Source organism: Coregonus lavaretus (genome assembly GCF_964263955.1).
Source record: "Coregonus lavaretus genome assembly, contig: HAP1_SCAFFOLD_1090, whole genome shotgun sequence".
NCBI lineage: Eukaryota > Metazoa > Chordata > Actinopteri > Salmoniformes > Salmonidae > Coregonus > Coregonus lavaretus.
Window position 1 is genome coordinate 8,167 of NW_028156824.1, and position 15,536 is coordinate 23,702.

The following is a 15,536-nucleotide window of genomic DNA, read 5'->3' on the forward strand; positions in this document are numbered from 1 at the left end:
TTGGTCAACAAGTGATAACTGTTCACCAGATCCACATGTGTTTAAAAGGGACACATAGTCTACACGATATGTGTTTGGACAGTGAAGCTTACAGTTTTAAATTTGGCGCTATGCTCCAGCATTTTGGATTTGAGATACAATGTTTCATATTAGGCGACAGTACAGAATGTCACCTTTTATTTGAGGGTATTCATAAATATCTGTTTTACCTATTAGAAATGAAACCAATGTATGTAGTTCTCCCATTTGAAGAATTCCTAATGATTTGGACTAATTCACTTATTGTATTAAAGCAGTCAAAAGTTTAGTATTTGGTCCCATGTCCTGTCATTTTGGAGTCACTTCACTTGTATTGTCAGTAAGAATAGAAGATGTTTCTGAACACATCTACATTCATGTGGATGATACTATGATTATGAATAATCATTAATTAATCGTGAATGATGATGAATGAGAAAGTTACAGAGGAACAAGGATCATACCCCCTCTGTTATTGGTAATGGTGAGAGGTTAGTATGTTTTGTTGTATCCTCTGTAACTTTCTCACTCATTATTATTCATGATTCATTCATGATTTTTCTTAATCATGGCATCATTAGGATTAATTTAGTAGTGTTTAGAAACATGTTATCTACTCACAGACATAAGATTGATCCAGTCATCTTCCACAATTCAGTTAATATTGGGCAAAACATAACCCAAAACACAACCAAAACAAACTGCAAATGCAACCAACAAGTTTGGGACCAAATACGACACTTTTCACTAGTTTAATAAATATAAGTGAATTGGTCAGAATACTTATGATTCTTCAAACGTGGGGACAAGATACATAAAATGCTTTCATTTCTAAACAGTGAAAATACTTCAAATAAAAAGGTGACATTATCACGGCTCAAGATAAGACCCAGATGCAGACAGTTCGAAATAACAAAAGATGATTTACAAAACAGGGGGCAGGCAAACGACAGGTCAAGGGCAGACAGAGGTCAGTAATCCAGGGTGGTGTGACAAGGTACAGAACGGCAGAAAGTCTCAGGGTCAGGGCAGGCAGAGGTCAATAATCCAGGGTGGTGTAACAAGGTACAGAACGGCAGGCAGTCTCAGGGTCAGGGCAGGCAGAGGTCAATAATCCAGGGTGGTGTAACAAGGTACAGAACGGCAGGCAGTCTCAGGGTCACGGCAGGCAGAATGGTCAAAACTGGGAAAACTAGAAAACAGGGACTAAAGCGAAACAGGAGTATGGGGAAAACTGCTGGTAAACTTGACGAGACAAGACGAACTGCCAACAGACAAACAGAGAACACAGGTATAAATACACTGGGGATAATGGGGAAGATGGGCGACACCTGGAGGGGGGTGGAGACAATCACTAAGACAGGTGAAACAGATCAGGGTGTGACAACATTATATACTGTCACCTTAAATGAAACATTTGATCTCAATTCTAAAATGCTGGAGAATAGAGCCAAATTCAAAATGTTAGCTTCACTGTCAAAATAGATATGGTGTGGACTGTATACTCAATACAATCTAAATCTGATACCTCACTGTCTGTCTTTTGACTGATACTGCTTTTTAAACTGCTCTCGTCAGTTTACTCAAATATTTGTTTTTTGTTTTTCGCTCTAAAAGTAATACTTTGATAATTTGTAATGTATAATAATTATACATCCATTTAAACTCAGCAAAAAAAAGAAATGTCCCTTTTTCAGGACCCTGTCTTTCAAAGATAATTCGTAAAAATCTGAATAACTTCACAGATCGTCATTGTAAAGGGTTTAAACACTGTTTCCCATGCTTGTTCAATGAACCATAAACAATTAATGAACATACATCAGTGGAACGGTCGTTAAAATACTAACAGCTTACAGACGGTAGGCAATTAAGGTCACAGTTATGAAAACTTAGGACACTAAAGAGGCCTTTCTACTGATTTTGAAAAATACCAAATGAAAGATGCCTAGGGTCCCTGCTCATCTGCGTGAACGTGCCTTAGGCATGCTGCAAGGAGGCATGAGGACTGCAGATGTGGCCAAGTCAATAAATTGCAATGTCCGTACTGTGAGACGCCTAAGACAGCGCTACAGGGAGACAGGACAGACAGCTGATCATCCTCGCAGTGGCAGACCACGTCTAACAACACCTGCACAGGATCGGTACATCCGAACATCACACCTGCGGGACAGGTACAGGATGGCAACAACAACTGCCTGAGTTACACCATGAATGCACAATCCCTTCATCAGTGCTCAGACTCCGCAATAGGCTGAGAGAGGCTGGACTGAGAGCTTGTAGGCCTGTTGTAAGGCAGGTCCTCACCACACATCACCGGTAACAACATCGCCTATGGGCACAAACCCACCGTCGCTGGACCAGACAGGACTGGCAAAAAGTGCTCTTCACCGACGAGTCACGGTTTTGTCTCACGAGGGGTGATGGTCGGATTTGCGTTTATCGTCGAAGGAATGAGCGTTACACCGAGGCCTGTACTCTGGAGCGGGATCGATTTGAAGGTGGAGGGTCCATCATGGTCTGGGGCGGTGTGTCACAGCATCATCCGACTGAGCGTGTTGTCATTGCAGGCCATCTCAACGCTGTGCGTTACAGGGAAGACATCCTCCTCCCTCATGTGGTACCCTTCCTGCAGGCTCATCCTGACATGACTCTCCAGCATGACAATGCCACCAGCCATACTGCTCGTTCTGTGTGTGATTTCCTGCAAGACAGGAATGTCAGAGTTCTGCCATGGCCAGCGAAGAGCCCGGATCTCAATCCGATTGAGCACGTCTGGGACCTGTTGGATAGGAGGGTGAGGACTAGGGCCATTCCCCCCAGAAATGTCTGGGAACTTGCAGGTGCCTTGGTGGAAGAGTAGGGTAACATCTCACAGCAAGAACTGGGAAATCTGGTGCAGTCCATGAGGAGGAGATGCACTGCAGTACTTAATGCAGCTGGTGGCAACACCAGATATTGACTGTTACTTTTGATTTTGACACCCCCTTTGTTCAGGGACACATTATTCAATTTCTGTTAGTCACATGTCTGTGGCACTTGTTCAGTTTATGTCTCTGTTGTTGAATCTTGTTATGTTCATACAAATATTTACACATGTTAAGTTTGCTCAAAATAAACGCAGTTGACATTGAGAGTTTTGGCAGGTTTCAGGACACTGACATATCACAAAATGTTGAAAAAATATACTGGCACTCTGCTTTCACAGCCAGCGAATAGCGATGTTATTTAAACATTATTTGACTCTTTGCAGGCTGTCAGGCTGTCTAATCACAGAGGAAGGCTGTTCTTCTCTGGTCTCAGCTCTGAAGTCAAACCCCTCACACCTGAGAGAGCTGGATCTGAGTAACAATGATCTGAATGATTCAGGAGTGAAGCTTCTGTCTGCTGGACTGGAGAATTCCCATTGTAAACTGGAGACTCTGAGGTCAGGATTCCTGTATTTGGTCAACAAGTGATAACTGTTCACCAGATCCACATGTGTTTACCAGGCACACATAGTCCACACCATATGTGTTTGGACAGTGAAGCTTACAGTTTTACATTTGGTGCTATGCTCCAGCATTTTGGATTTGGATTTGAGATTTTGGATTTGTTTCATATTAGGCAACAGTACAGAATGTCCCCTTTTATTTGAAGGTATTCATACATATATGTTTTACCATTTAGAATTGAGAAAGTTTTAATTAGTTGGACAAATTCACTTATAGTGTATCAAAGTAGTCATACGTTTAGTATTTGGTCCCATATTCCTTCCCTGCAGTGATTACATCAAGCTTGTGATTCTACAAACTTTTTGAGTGCATTTGCAGTTTGTTTTGGTTGTGTTTTGGATGATGTTTTTCCTAATAGAAACTGAATGGTGAATAATGTCCTGTCATTTTGGAGTTATTAATTTGTATTGTCAGTAAGAATAGAATATGTTTCTGAACACTTCTACATTCATGTGGATGCTACCATGATAATGAATAATCATGAATGAATCGTGAATGATGATGAATGAGAAAGTTACAGAGGAACAAGGATCATACCCCCTCTGTTATTGGTAATGGTGAGAGGTTAGCATGTTTGTTGTAGCCTCTGTAACTTAATCATTCATAATTGTTCATGATTCATTCATGATTTTTCTTAATCATGGAATCATAAGGATTCATTTAGTAGTGTTTAGAAACATGTTATCTACTCAATTAGAAATAAATACTCAACTTTTGACTATAATACACTATAAGTGTATTGGTCAGAATACTTATGACTTCTTCAAATGGGGGGGACTAGATACATAAAGTGCTTTCATTTCTAAAAGGTGAAACAGATATGTATTAAAATACCCTCAAATAAAAGGTGACATTATATACTGTCACCTCATATGAAACATTTAATCTCAAATCCAAAATGCTGGAGTACAGATCCACATTTAAAATGTTAGCTTCACTGTCAAACTAGATATGGTGTGGACTGTATACTCAATACAATCTAAATCTGATACCTCACTGTCTGTCTTTTGACTGATACAGCTTTTTAAACTGGTCTCGTCAGTCTGATAAAATATTTGTACTATACGTGTTTCTATCTACAAGCAATATTATGATAATTTCTAATAATGATACATTAATTTATGAATATATATGGCAGGTTTCAGGAGACTGATGTATCTGAAAATGTTGAAAAAATATACTGCCAATATTTTGACCACCAAGAAAAGCAGTGTGATTTTAAAATGATTTTACTCTTTGCAGGCTGTCACGCTGTCTAGTCACAGAGGAAGGCTGTGCTTCTCTGGTCTCAGCTCTGAAGTCAAACCCCTCACACCTGAGAGAGCTGGACCTGAGCTACAATCACCCAGGAGACTCAGGAGTCAGACTGCTCTCTGCTGCACTGGAGGATCCACACTGCAGACTGGAGAAACTCAAGTATGTAGAGGGTTCATGTCAATGTTCATATCAGACATGTTGGAATTATCAAGCTAGTTAAGACAAATATTCTGACCACCACTTGGACTAAGTTATATGCTGAACGTGTGTGTGTGAGTGTGTGTGTGTGTTTGTGTGTGTGTGTGTGTGTGTGTGAGTGAGTTAATGTGTATTCCTCAATGACTGTCTGTTCTTCTGCTTACCGCTACAGTGTGGAACATGGTGGAGAGTACACAATGAAACCTGGACTTAGAAAATGTGAGTGTTGACTGCTGTGAAGAATATGACTAAGAATAAGTCTTAATTCAAGTGAAGTCAAAGTCAAAGACCACCATCATTACTTACTTGGTAATATTAAATATCAGCTTTAGTTCTACAGAAGCACAAATCAGGGACACCAAAGAGTTGCTTTGACAATGTGTGTGTGTCTGTGTATTACATTTACATTTACGTCATTTAGCAGACGCTCTTATCCAGAGCGCCTTACAAATTGGTGCATTCACTTTATGAAAGCCAGTGGGACAACCACTTTACAATTATTATTATTATTATTTATTTTTTAAATGGGGGGGGGGGGTTGGGGAGGGGGGTAGAATGATTACTTTTATACTATCCCAGGTATTCCTTCAAGAGGTAGGGTTTCAAGTGTCTCTGGAAGGTGGTCAGTGACTCCGCTGTCCTGGCGTCGTGGGGGAGCTTGTTCCACCATTGGGGTGCCAGAGCAGCGAACAGTTTTGACTGGGCTGAGCGGGAACTGTGCTACCGCAGAGGTAGTGGGGCCAGCAGGCCAGAGGTGGATGAACGCAATGCCCTCGTTTGGGTGTAGGGATTGATCAGAGCCTGAAGGTAAGGAGGTGCCGTTCCCCTCACAGCTCCGTAGGCAAGCACCATGGTCTTGTAGCAGATGCGAGCTTCAACTGGAAGCCAGTGGAGTGTGCGGAGGAGCGGGGTGACGTGAGAGAACTTGGGAAGGTTGAACACCAGACGGGCTGCAGCGTTCTGGATGAGTTGTAGGGGTTTAATGGCACAGGCTGGGAGCCCAGCCAACAGCGAGTTGCAGTAATCCAGACGGGAGATGACAAGTGCCCTGATTAGGACCTGTGCCGCTTCTTGTGTAAGGTAGGGTCGTACTCTGCGAATGTTGTTGAGCATGAACCTACAGGATCGGGTCACTGCTTTGATGTTAGCGGAGAACGACAGGGTGTTGTCCAGGGTCACGCCAAGGTTCTTTGCACTCTGGGAGGAGGACACAACGGAGTTGTCAACCGTGATGGCGATATCATGGAACGGGCAGTCCTTCCCCGAGAGGAAGAGCAGCTCCGTCTTGCCGAGGTTCAGCTTGAGGTGGTGATCCGACATCCACACTGATATGTCTGCCAGACATGCAGAGATGCGATTCGCCACCTGGTTATCAGAAGAAAATTAAAGGAGAAAATGAATTGTGTGTTGTCTGCGTAACAATGATAGGAGAGACCATGTGAGGATATGACAGAGCCAAGTGACTTGGTGTATAGGTAGAATAGGAGAGGGCCTAGAACTGAGCCCTGCGGGACACCAGTGGTGAGAGCATGTGGTGCGGAGACAGATTCTCGCCACGCCACCTGGTAGGAGCGACCTGTCAGGTAGGACGCAATCCAAGAGTGAGCCGCGCCGGAGATGCCCAACTCGGAGAGGGTGGAGAGGAGGATCTGATGGTTCACAGTATCAAAGGCAGCAGACAGGTCTAGAAGGATGAGAGCAGAGAGAGAGTTAGCTTTAGCAGTGTGGAGAGCCTCCGTGACACAGAGAAGAGCAGTCTCAGTTGAATGACCAGTCTTGAAACCTGACTGGTTTGGATCAAGAAGGTAATTCTGAGAGAGATGGCAGGAGAGTTGGCTATAGATGGCACGTTCAAGAGTTTTGGAGAGAAAAGAAAGAAGGGATACTGGTCTGTAGTTGTTGACATCGGAGTGATCGAGTGTAGGATTTTTGAGGAGGGGTGCAACTCTCGCTCTCTTGAAGATGGAAGGGACATAGCCAGCGGACAAGGATGAGTTGATGAGCGAGGTGAGGTAAGGGAGAAGGTCTCCGGAAATGGTCTGGAAAAGAGAGGAGGGGATAGGGTCAAGCAGGCAGGTTGTTGGGCGGCCGGCCGTCACAAGTCGCACAATTTCATCTGGAGAGAGAGGGGAGAAAGAAGTCAAAGCATAGGGTAGGGCAGTGTGAGCAGGACCAGCGGTGTCATTTGACTTAATAAATGAGGATCGGATGTCGTCAACCTTCTTTTCAAAATGGTTGACGAAGTCATCCACAGAGAGGGAGGAGGGAGGGGGAGGGGAAGGAGGATTCAGCAGGGAGGAGAAGGTGGCAAAGAGCTTCCTAGGGTTAGAGGCAGAGGCTTGAAATGTAGAGTGGTAGAAAGTGGCTTTAGCAGCAGAAACGGAGGAAGAGAATGTAGAGAGGAGGGAGTGGAAAGATGCCAGGTCAGCAGGGAGTCTAGTAGCGTTGGAGGAGAGCGAGAGAGAAAAGGATACAAAGTAGTGGTCAGAGACTTGGAGGGGAGTTGTAGTGAGATTAGTAGAAGAACAGCATCTAGTAAAGATTGTGAGTAGGGGGGGACGGTGAGAGGGTGAGGTCAAAAGAGGAAAGGAGTGGAAAGAAGGTGGCAGAGAGAAATGAGTCAAAGGCAGACGTAGGGAGGTTAAAGTCACCCAGAACTGTGAGGGATGAGCCATCCTCAGGAAAGGAACTTATCAAGGCGTTAAGCTCATTGATGAACTCTCCAAGGGAACTTGGAGGGTGATAAATGACAAGGATGTTAAGCTTGAATGTGCTTGTGACTGTAACAGCATGGAATTCAAATGAGGAGATAGACAGATGGGTCAGGGGGAAAAGAGAGAATGTCCACTTGGGAGAGATGAGGATTCCTGTATCACCGCCGCGCTGACCAGATGCTCTCGGGGTATGCGAGAACACATGATCAGACGAGGAAAGAGCAGTAGGAGTAGCAGTGTTTTCTGTGGTAATCCATGTTTCCGTCAGCGCCAAGAGGTCGAGGGACTGGAGGGTGGCATAGGCTGAGATGAACTCTGCCTTGTTGGCCGCAGAACGGCAGTTCCAGAGGCTACCGGAGACCTGGAACTCCACGTGGGTCGCGCGTGCAGGGACCACCAGATTAGAGTGGTAGCAGCCACGCCGTGTGAAGCGTTTGTATGGCCTGTGAGGAGAGGAGAGAACAGGGATAGACAGACACATAGTTGACAGGCTACTGAAAAGGCTACAATAATGCAAAGGAGATCGGAATGAAATTAATTAAACATCTGGGAAAGCTAGAGAGCAGGGCCTCCCTCACGTTTCACTGAAACACTCAAATATAACTCTCCCAACTTCCACTTTAGAGATTATAATTGTTGTAAATTACAGTGGTTTAATGTTTTCTAGGAATAGACTAACTTAGTTTATTCATCTAGCTAACTTGGTACAGTATTCTAACATGAAACCGCCCAGGGCACCGTATCCTATGACGCCATAGCTAACTAGCATGCTAGCTTCCAATAACACACGGTTTAGCACCAATACTCGGTTACAACAGACTACCAATAGTGTGTTAACACGCTAAACAGATCATTCGTGTCCGTGTCTAACGTTGTGTAAGGTTTTGGGTTAGTTTTAACAGTTTGAGTGAGTAAGTCGTCAACTTATTCAGCCAGTTAGTTAGCTAGCTAGAATAGTTAGCATATTAGCTAGCCATTACGCTCTGTCAGCGAACAAACCCCTCCCCCCACAGTATTAAACACAGAGAGCCAAGCTAATGTTAACTAGTCACCCATGTCTTGAACTCCTTTTGAAAGACTCTCGTTACCAGTATGTAAAGATAAAAAATAAATATAGGTTATACCCTTAGTAGCTACTGATAGCTAGTTAAGTGTAAAGCTAGCTACTGAATCGATTTAGCCAGTTCGCGTCAACGGAGAGAAAGCGTCTCCAAATATTACAGCTAGGTCGTTCCAGCTGTTGTTGAGTTAGCTATCCAGGTAGCAACAAGCTAGCTACATTTCGAGTACAGTAGCTACTAACTACCTAACGTTAACGTTTCAGATAATGAGGTTAGAAAAACAGCTGAATGGTAGGTAGCTAGCTAGCATAATTACAGGTACTATTAAGCGTGAAATAACATTGGAAACAACTATCCACAGTTGCTAATAGTTACCATTAGCTACCCGCTAGCTAGCTAGTTTTATTGGTCCAGGTAGTGGGTTAGCTAGCCTCGTGCTTCACCGGGCTCAGTGAATGCAATACTAACCTACAATAGCTACCTAGATAAACTATCTACAATACCTAACTACAATAATTACAGGTACTCTTAGGCGTGAAATAACATTGGAAACAACTATCCACAGTTGCTAATAGTTACCAGTAGCTACCCGCTAGCTAGCTAGCTTTATTGGTCCAGGTAGTGGGTTAGCTAGCCTCGTGCTTCACCAGGCTCAGGCGAATACAATACAAGAACTACCTGGATAAACTACCTACAATTCCTAACTACAATTCCCAACTACAATACCTACCTACAATCTAAATGCATGGTTTAAGCTTTACTTTACTCGACACCATGTACAGTGGGGAGAACAAGTATTTGATACACTGCAGATTTTGCAGGTTTTCCTACTTACAAAGCATGTAGAGGTCTGTAATTTTTATCATAGGTTCACTTCAACTGTGAGAGACGGAATCTAAAACAAAAATCCAGAAAATCACATTGTATGATTTTTAAGTAAATCATTTGCATTTTATTGCATGACATAAGTATTTGATACATCAGAAAAGCAGAACTTAATATTTGGTACAGAAACCTTTGTTTGCAATTACAGAGATCATACGTTTCCTGTAGGTCTTGACCAGGATTGCACACACTGCAGCAGGGATTTTGGCCCACTCCTCCATACAGACCTTCTGCAGATCCTTCAGGTTTCAGGGCTGTCGCTGGGCAATACGGACTTTCAGCTCCCTCCAAAGATGTTCTATTGGGTTCAGGTCTGCGGACTGGCTAGGCCACTCCAGGACCTTGAGATGCTTCTTACGGAGCCACTCCTTAGTTGCCCTGGCTGTGTTTCGGGTCGTTGTCATGCTGGAAGACCCAGCCACGACCCATCTTCAATGCTCTTACTGAGGGAAGGAGGTTGTTGGCCAAGATCTCTCGATACATGGCCCCATCCATCCTCCCCTCAATACGGTGCAGTCGTCCTGTCCCCTTTGCAGAAAAGCATCCCCAAACCATGATGTTTCCACCTCCATGCTTCCCGGTTGGGATGGTGTTCTTGGGGTTGTACTCATCCTTCTTCTTCCTCCAAACACGGCGAGTGGAGTTTAGACCAAAAAGCTCTATTTTTGTCTCATCAGACCACATGACTTTCTCCCATTCCTCCTCTGGATCATCCAGATGGTCATTGTCAAACTTCAGACGGGCCTGGACATGCGCTGGCTTGAGCAGGGGGACCTTGCGTGCGCTGCAGGATTTTAATCCATGACCGCGTAGTGTGTTACTAATGGTTTTCTTTGAAACTGTGGTCCCAGCTCTCTTCAGGTCATTGACCAGGTCCTCCCGTGTAGTTCTGGGCTGATCCCTCACCTTCCTCATGATCATTGATGCCCCCCGAGGTGAGATCTTGCATGGAGCCCCAGGCCGAGGATGATTGACCGTCATCTTGAACTTCTTCCATTTACTAATAATTGTGCCAAGAGTTGTTGCCTTCTCACCAAGCTGCTTGCCTATTGTCCTATAGCCCATCCCAGCCTTGTGCAGGTCTACAATTTTATCCCTGATGTCCTTACACAGCTCTCTGGTCTTGGCCATTGTGGAGAGGTTGGAGTCTGTTTGATTGAGTGTGTGGACAGGTGTCTTTTATACAGGTAACGAGTTCAAACAGGTGCAGTTAATACAGGTAATGAATGGAGAACAGGAGGGCTTCTTAAAGAAAAACTAACAGGTCTGTGAGAGCCGGAATTCTTACTGGTTGGTATGTGATCAAATACTTATGTCATGCAATAAAATGCAAATTATTTACTTAAAAATCATACAATGTGATTTTCTGGATTTTTGTTTTAGATTCCGTCTCTCACAGTTGAAGTGTACCTATGATAAAAATGACAGACCTCTACATGCTTTGTAAGTAGGAAAACCTGCAAAATCGGCAGTGTATCAAATACTTGTTCTCCCCACTGTAAAGAAGAAGCCAAGCTAACCTCCCGCTTAGAGAAACACAACCTTACCCCATCGCGTCCCCCCAGCTTGTGTAGGTGTGTTCGTTTACATTAGAAACGTGTGTGTGTGTTCATGTACAGTGAGGGAAAAAAGTATTTGATCCCCTGCTGATTTTGTACGTTTGCCCACTGACAAAGACATGATCAGTCTATAATTTTAATGGTAGGTTTATTTTACCAGTGAGAGACAGAATAACAACAAAAAAATCCAGAAAAACATATGTCAAAAATGTTATAAATTGATTTGCATTTTAATGAGGGAAATAAGTATTTGACCCCCTCTCAATCAGAAAGATTTCTGGCTCCCAGGTGTCTTTTATACAGGTAACAAGCTGAGATTAGGAGCACACTCTTAAAGGGAGTGCTCCTAATCTCAGCTTGTTTCCTGTATAAAAGACACCTGTCCACAGAAGCAATCAATCAATCAGATTCCAAACTCTCCACCATGGCCAAGACCAAAGAGCTCTCCAAGGATGTCAGGGACAAGATTGTAGACCTACACAAGGCTGGAATGGGCTACAAGACCATCGCCAAGCAGCTTGGTGAGAAGGTGACAACAGTTGGTGCGATTATTCGCAAATGGAAGAAACGCAAAATAACTGTCAATCTCCCTCGGCCTGGGGCTCCATGCAAGATCTCACCTCGTGGAGTTGCAATGATCATGAGAACGGTGAGGAATCAGCCCAGAACTACACGGGAGGATCTTGACAATGATCTCAAGGTAGCTGTTTTTCTGCTAAGGGGACAGGGCAACTTCACCACATCAAAGGGACGATGGACGGGGCCATGTATCGTCAAATCTTGGGTGAGAACCTCCTTCCCTCAGCCAGGGCATTGAAAATGGGTCGTGGACGGGTATTCCAGCATGACACTGACCCAAAACACATGGCAACAAAGGAGTGGCTCAAGAAGAAGCACATTAAGGTCCTGGAGTGGCCTAGCCAGTCTCCAGACCTTAATCCCATAGAAAATCTGTGGAGGGAGCTGAAGGTTCGAGTTGCCAAACGTCAGCCTCGAAACCTTAATGACTTGGAGAAGATCTGCAAAGAGGAGTGGGACAAAATCCCTCCTGAGATGTCTGCAAACCTGGTGGCCAACTACAAGAAACGTCTGACCTCTGTGATTTCCAACAAGGGTTTTGCCACCAAGTACTATGTCATGTTTTGCAGAGGGGTCAAATACTGATTTCCCTCATTAAAATGCAAATCAATTTATAACATTTTTGACAAGCGTTTTTCTGGATTTTTTTGTTGTTATTCTGTCTCTCACTGTTCAAATAAACCTACCATTAAAATTATAGACTAATCATTTCTTTGTCAGTGGGCAAACGTACAAAATCAGCAGGGGATCAAATACTTTTTTCCCTCACTGTATGCATGTGTGAGTGTGTGTGTGTGAGTGTGTGTGTGTGTGTGTAATTAATGGGAATACGTGTGTTTTATATTACCATACAGTATAACATATGATCATTGAACAAGTCTCAAGTTACCTTAACTTCTCCTTTTGATACCTAGAAACATCTACATTAAATGAATTAGTGAAAAGTGAGTTAACATTCTAATGTGAATGATGATGATTTCTAATTTTGTGTCTGGTTTCATCCATCAGATGTCTGTGATCTCACACTGGACCCAAACACAGCAAACAGACTTGTCTCTCTGTCTGAGGAGAACAGAAAGGTGACACGTAGGAAAGAGGAGCAGCCGTATCCTGATCACCCAGAGAGATTTGAGGACAGGGAACAGGTGCTGTGTAGAGAGGGTCTGACTGGGCGCTGTTACTGGGAGGTAGAGTGGAGCGGGAGTGTGGCTGGTATAGGAGTGGCATATAAAGGAATCAGCAGGAGAGGATGGGGTACTGACTGTGGGATTGGATGGAATGACAAGTCCTGGAGTCTGTTCTGCTCTGACAACCGTTACTCTGCTTGTCACAATAATAAGTCCACTACCATAGACGTCCCCCCCTCCAGCCCCACAGAGTAGGAGTGTATCTGGACTGGCCAGCCGGCACTCTGTCCTTCTACAGAGTCTCCTCTGACACACTGACCCACCTGTACACATTCCACACCACATTCACTGAGCCCCTCTATCCAGGGTTTAATGTTTGGGTTGATGCCTCAGTGTCCCTGTGTCAGGTGGTCCCTGTGTCAAACACAACATGATGTTTCACTCTAATCATGTGTTTTATGTTTGATTAGAATATGGCATTTAAATACACAGAGTAACACACCAGTTTGGGCCAGTTTATTCCTGTAAATAATAACCATGGTAACTCTGTGTCTGTCTCTTTCCGTGATCCTGCGCCCTTTGAGAACGGTTCAGATGCACCACTCACACATACAGGACACACACACGTCCGTGTTTATACTACCTACTGGGGACACCTGTTCTGGAACCACAGTCCCATCTGGGACAATAACTGTTTAGGGCAAAAGGGCAAGATGGATTCTAATGTAGATACGTTTGTATTGGTAGAACCGTCTGGCCTTTCAGCATATAAATACCTGCTAGAGATCGTTTTCGGGGATCCTCATTAGCAAGGTGGTCAAACATAAGAACCCAGACTTGATAAATAGCATCAACTATTGTAAAGCATGAATTGATGGATATACACTGCTCAAAAAAATAAAGGGAACACTTAAACAACACATCCTAGATCTGAATGAATGAAATAATCTTATTAAATACTCTTTTCTTTACATAGTTAAATGTGCTGACAACAGAATCACACAAAAATTATCAATGGAAATCAAATGTATCAACCCATGGAGGTCTGGATTTGGAGTCACCCTCAAAATTAAAGTGGAAAACCACACTACTGGCTGATCCAACTTTGATGTAATGTCCTTAAAACAAGTCAAAATGAGGCTCAGTAGCGTGTGTGGCCTCCACGTGCCTGTATGACCTCCCTACAACGCCTGGGCATGCTCCTGATGAGGTGGCAGATGGTGTCCTGAGGGATCTCCTCCCAGACCTGGACTAAAGCATCCGCCAACTCCTGGACAGTCTGTGGTGCAACGTGGCGTTGGTGGATGGAGCGAGACATGTGTTCAATTGGATTCAGGTCTGGAGAACGGGCGGGCCAGTCCATAGCATCAATGCCTTCCTCTTGCAGGAACTGCTGACACACTCCAGCCACATGAGGTCTAGCATTGTCTTGCATTAGGAGGAACCCAGGGCCAACCGCACCAGCATATGGTCTCACCAGGGGTCTGAGGATCTCATCTCGGTACCTAATGGCAGTCAGGCTACCTCTGGTGAGCACATGGAGGGCTGTGCGGCCCCCCAAAGAAATGCCACCCCACACCATGACTGACCCACCGCCAAACCGGTCATGCTGGATGATGTTGCAGGCAGCAGAACGTTCTCCACGGCGTCTCCAGACTCTGTCACGTCTGTCACATGTGCTCAGTGTGAACCTGCTTTAATCTGTGAAGAGCACAGGGCGCCAGTGGCGAATTTGCCAATCTTGGTGTTCTCTGGCAAATGCCAAACGTCCTGCACGGTGTTGGGCTGTAAGCACAACCACCACCTGTGGACGTCGGGCCCTCATACCACCCTCAGGGAGTCTGTTTCTGACTGTTTGAGCAGACACATGCACATTTGTGGCCTGCTGGAGGTCATTTTGCAGGGCTCTGGCAGTGCTCCTCCTGCTCCTCCTTGCACAAAGGCGGAGGTAGCGGTCCTGCTGCTGGGTTGTTGCCCTCCTACGGCCTCCTCCACGTCTCCTGATTTACTGGCCTGTCTCCTGGTAGCGCCTCCATGCTCTGGACACTACGCTGACAGACACAGCAAACCTTCTTGCCACAGCTCGCATTGATGTGCCATCCTGGATGAGCTGCACTACCTGAGCCACTCGTGTGGGTTGTAGACTCCGTCTCATGCTACCACTAGAGTGAAAGCACCGCCAGCATTCAAAAGTGACCAAAACATCAGCCAGGAAGCATAGGAACTGAGAAGTGGTCTGTGGTCACCACCTGCAGAACCACTTCTTTATTGGGGGTGCTAATTGCCTATAATTTCCACCTGTTGTCTATTCCATTTGCACAACAGCATGTGAAATTTATTGTCAATCAGTGTTGCTTCCTAAGTGGAAAGTTTGATTTCACAGAAGTGTGATTGACTTGGAGTTACATTGTGTTGTTTAAGTGTTCCCTTTATTTTTTTGAGCAGTGTATATCAGTAAAAAAAATAACAATAGTTATTTGTTCAGAGAGTCAAGGATATATTTTGTATAATTCTACAAAGTCCTAGAAAAAATGTAGGCCTATTTTCCTACAGTGAGTATCTACAGTGGGGGAAAAAACGTATTTAGTCAGCCACCAATTGTGCAAGTTCTCCCACTTAAAAAGATGAGAGAGGCCTGTAATTTTCA

The 15,536-nt window shown here is 44.3% G+C and overlaps 1 protein-coding gene across 1 annotated transcript; it reads left to right on the forward strand.

Annotated features, from left to right (window-relative positions):
- Positions 1-1,242: 1,242 nt before the first annotated feature.
- On the forward strand, positions 1,243-13,323 carry LOC311119656 (NACHT, LRR and PYD domains-containing protein 3-like; the record flags this gene model as incomplete). The annotated part of the gene is made up of 6 exons (XM_084194327.1): positions 1,243-1,258; positions 3,319-3,442; positions 4,752-4,925; positions 5,137-5,183; positions 12,771-12,974; positions 13,256-13,323. The coding sequence occupies 6 exons, from the start codon at positions 1,243-1,245 to the stop codon at positions 13,321-13,323; spliced, it is 633 nt and encodes a 210-aa protein (XP_084050453.1).
- Positions 13,324-15,536: the final 2,213 nt, after the last annotated feature.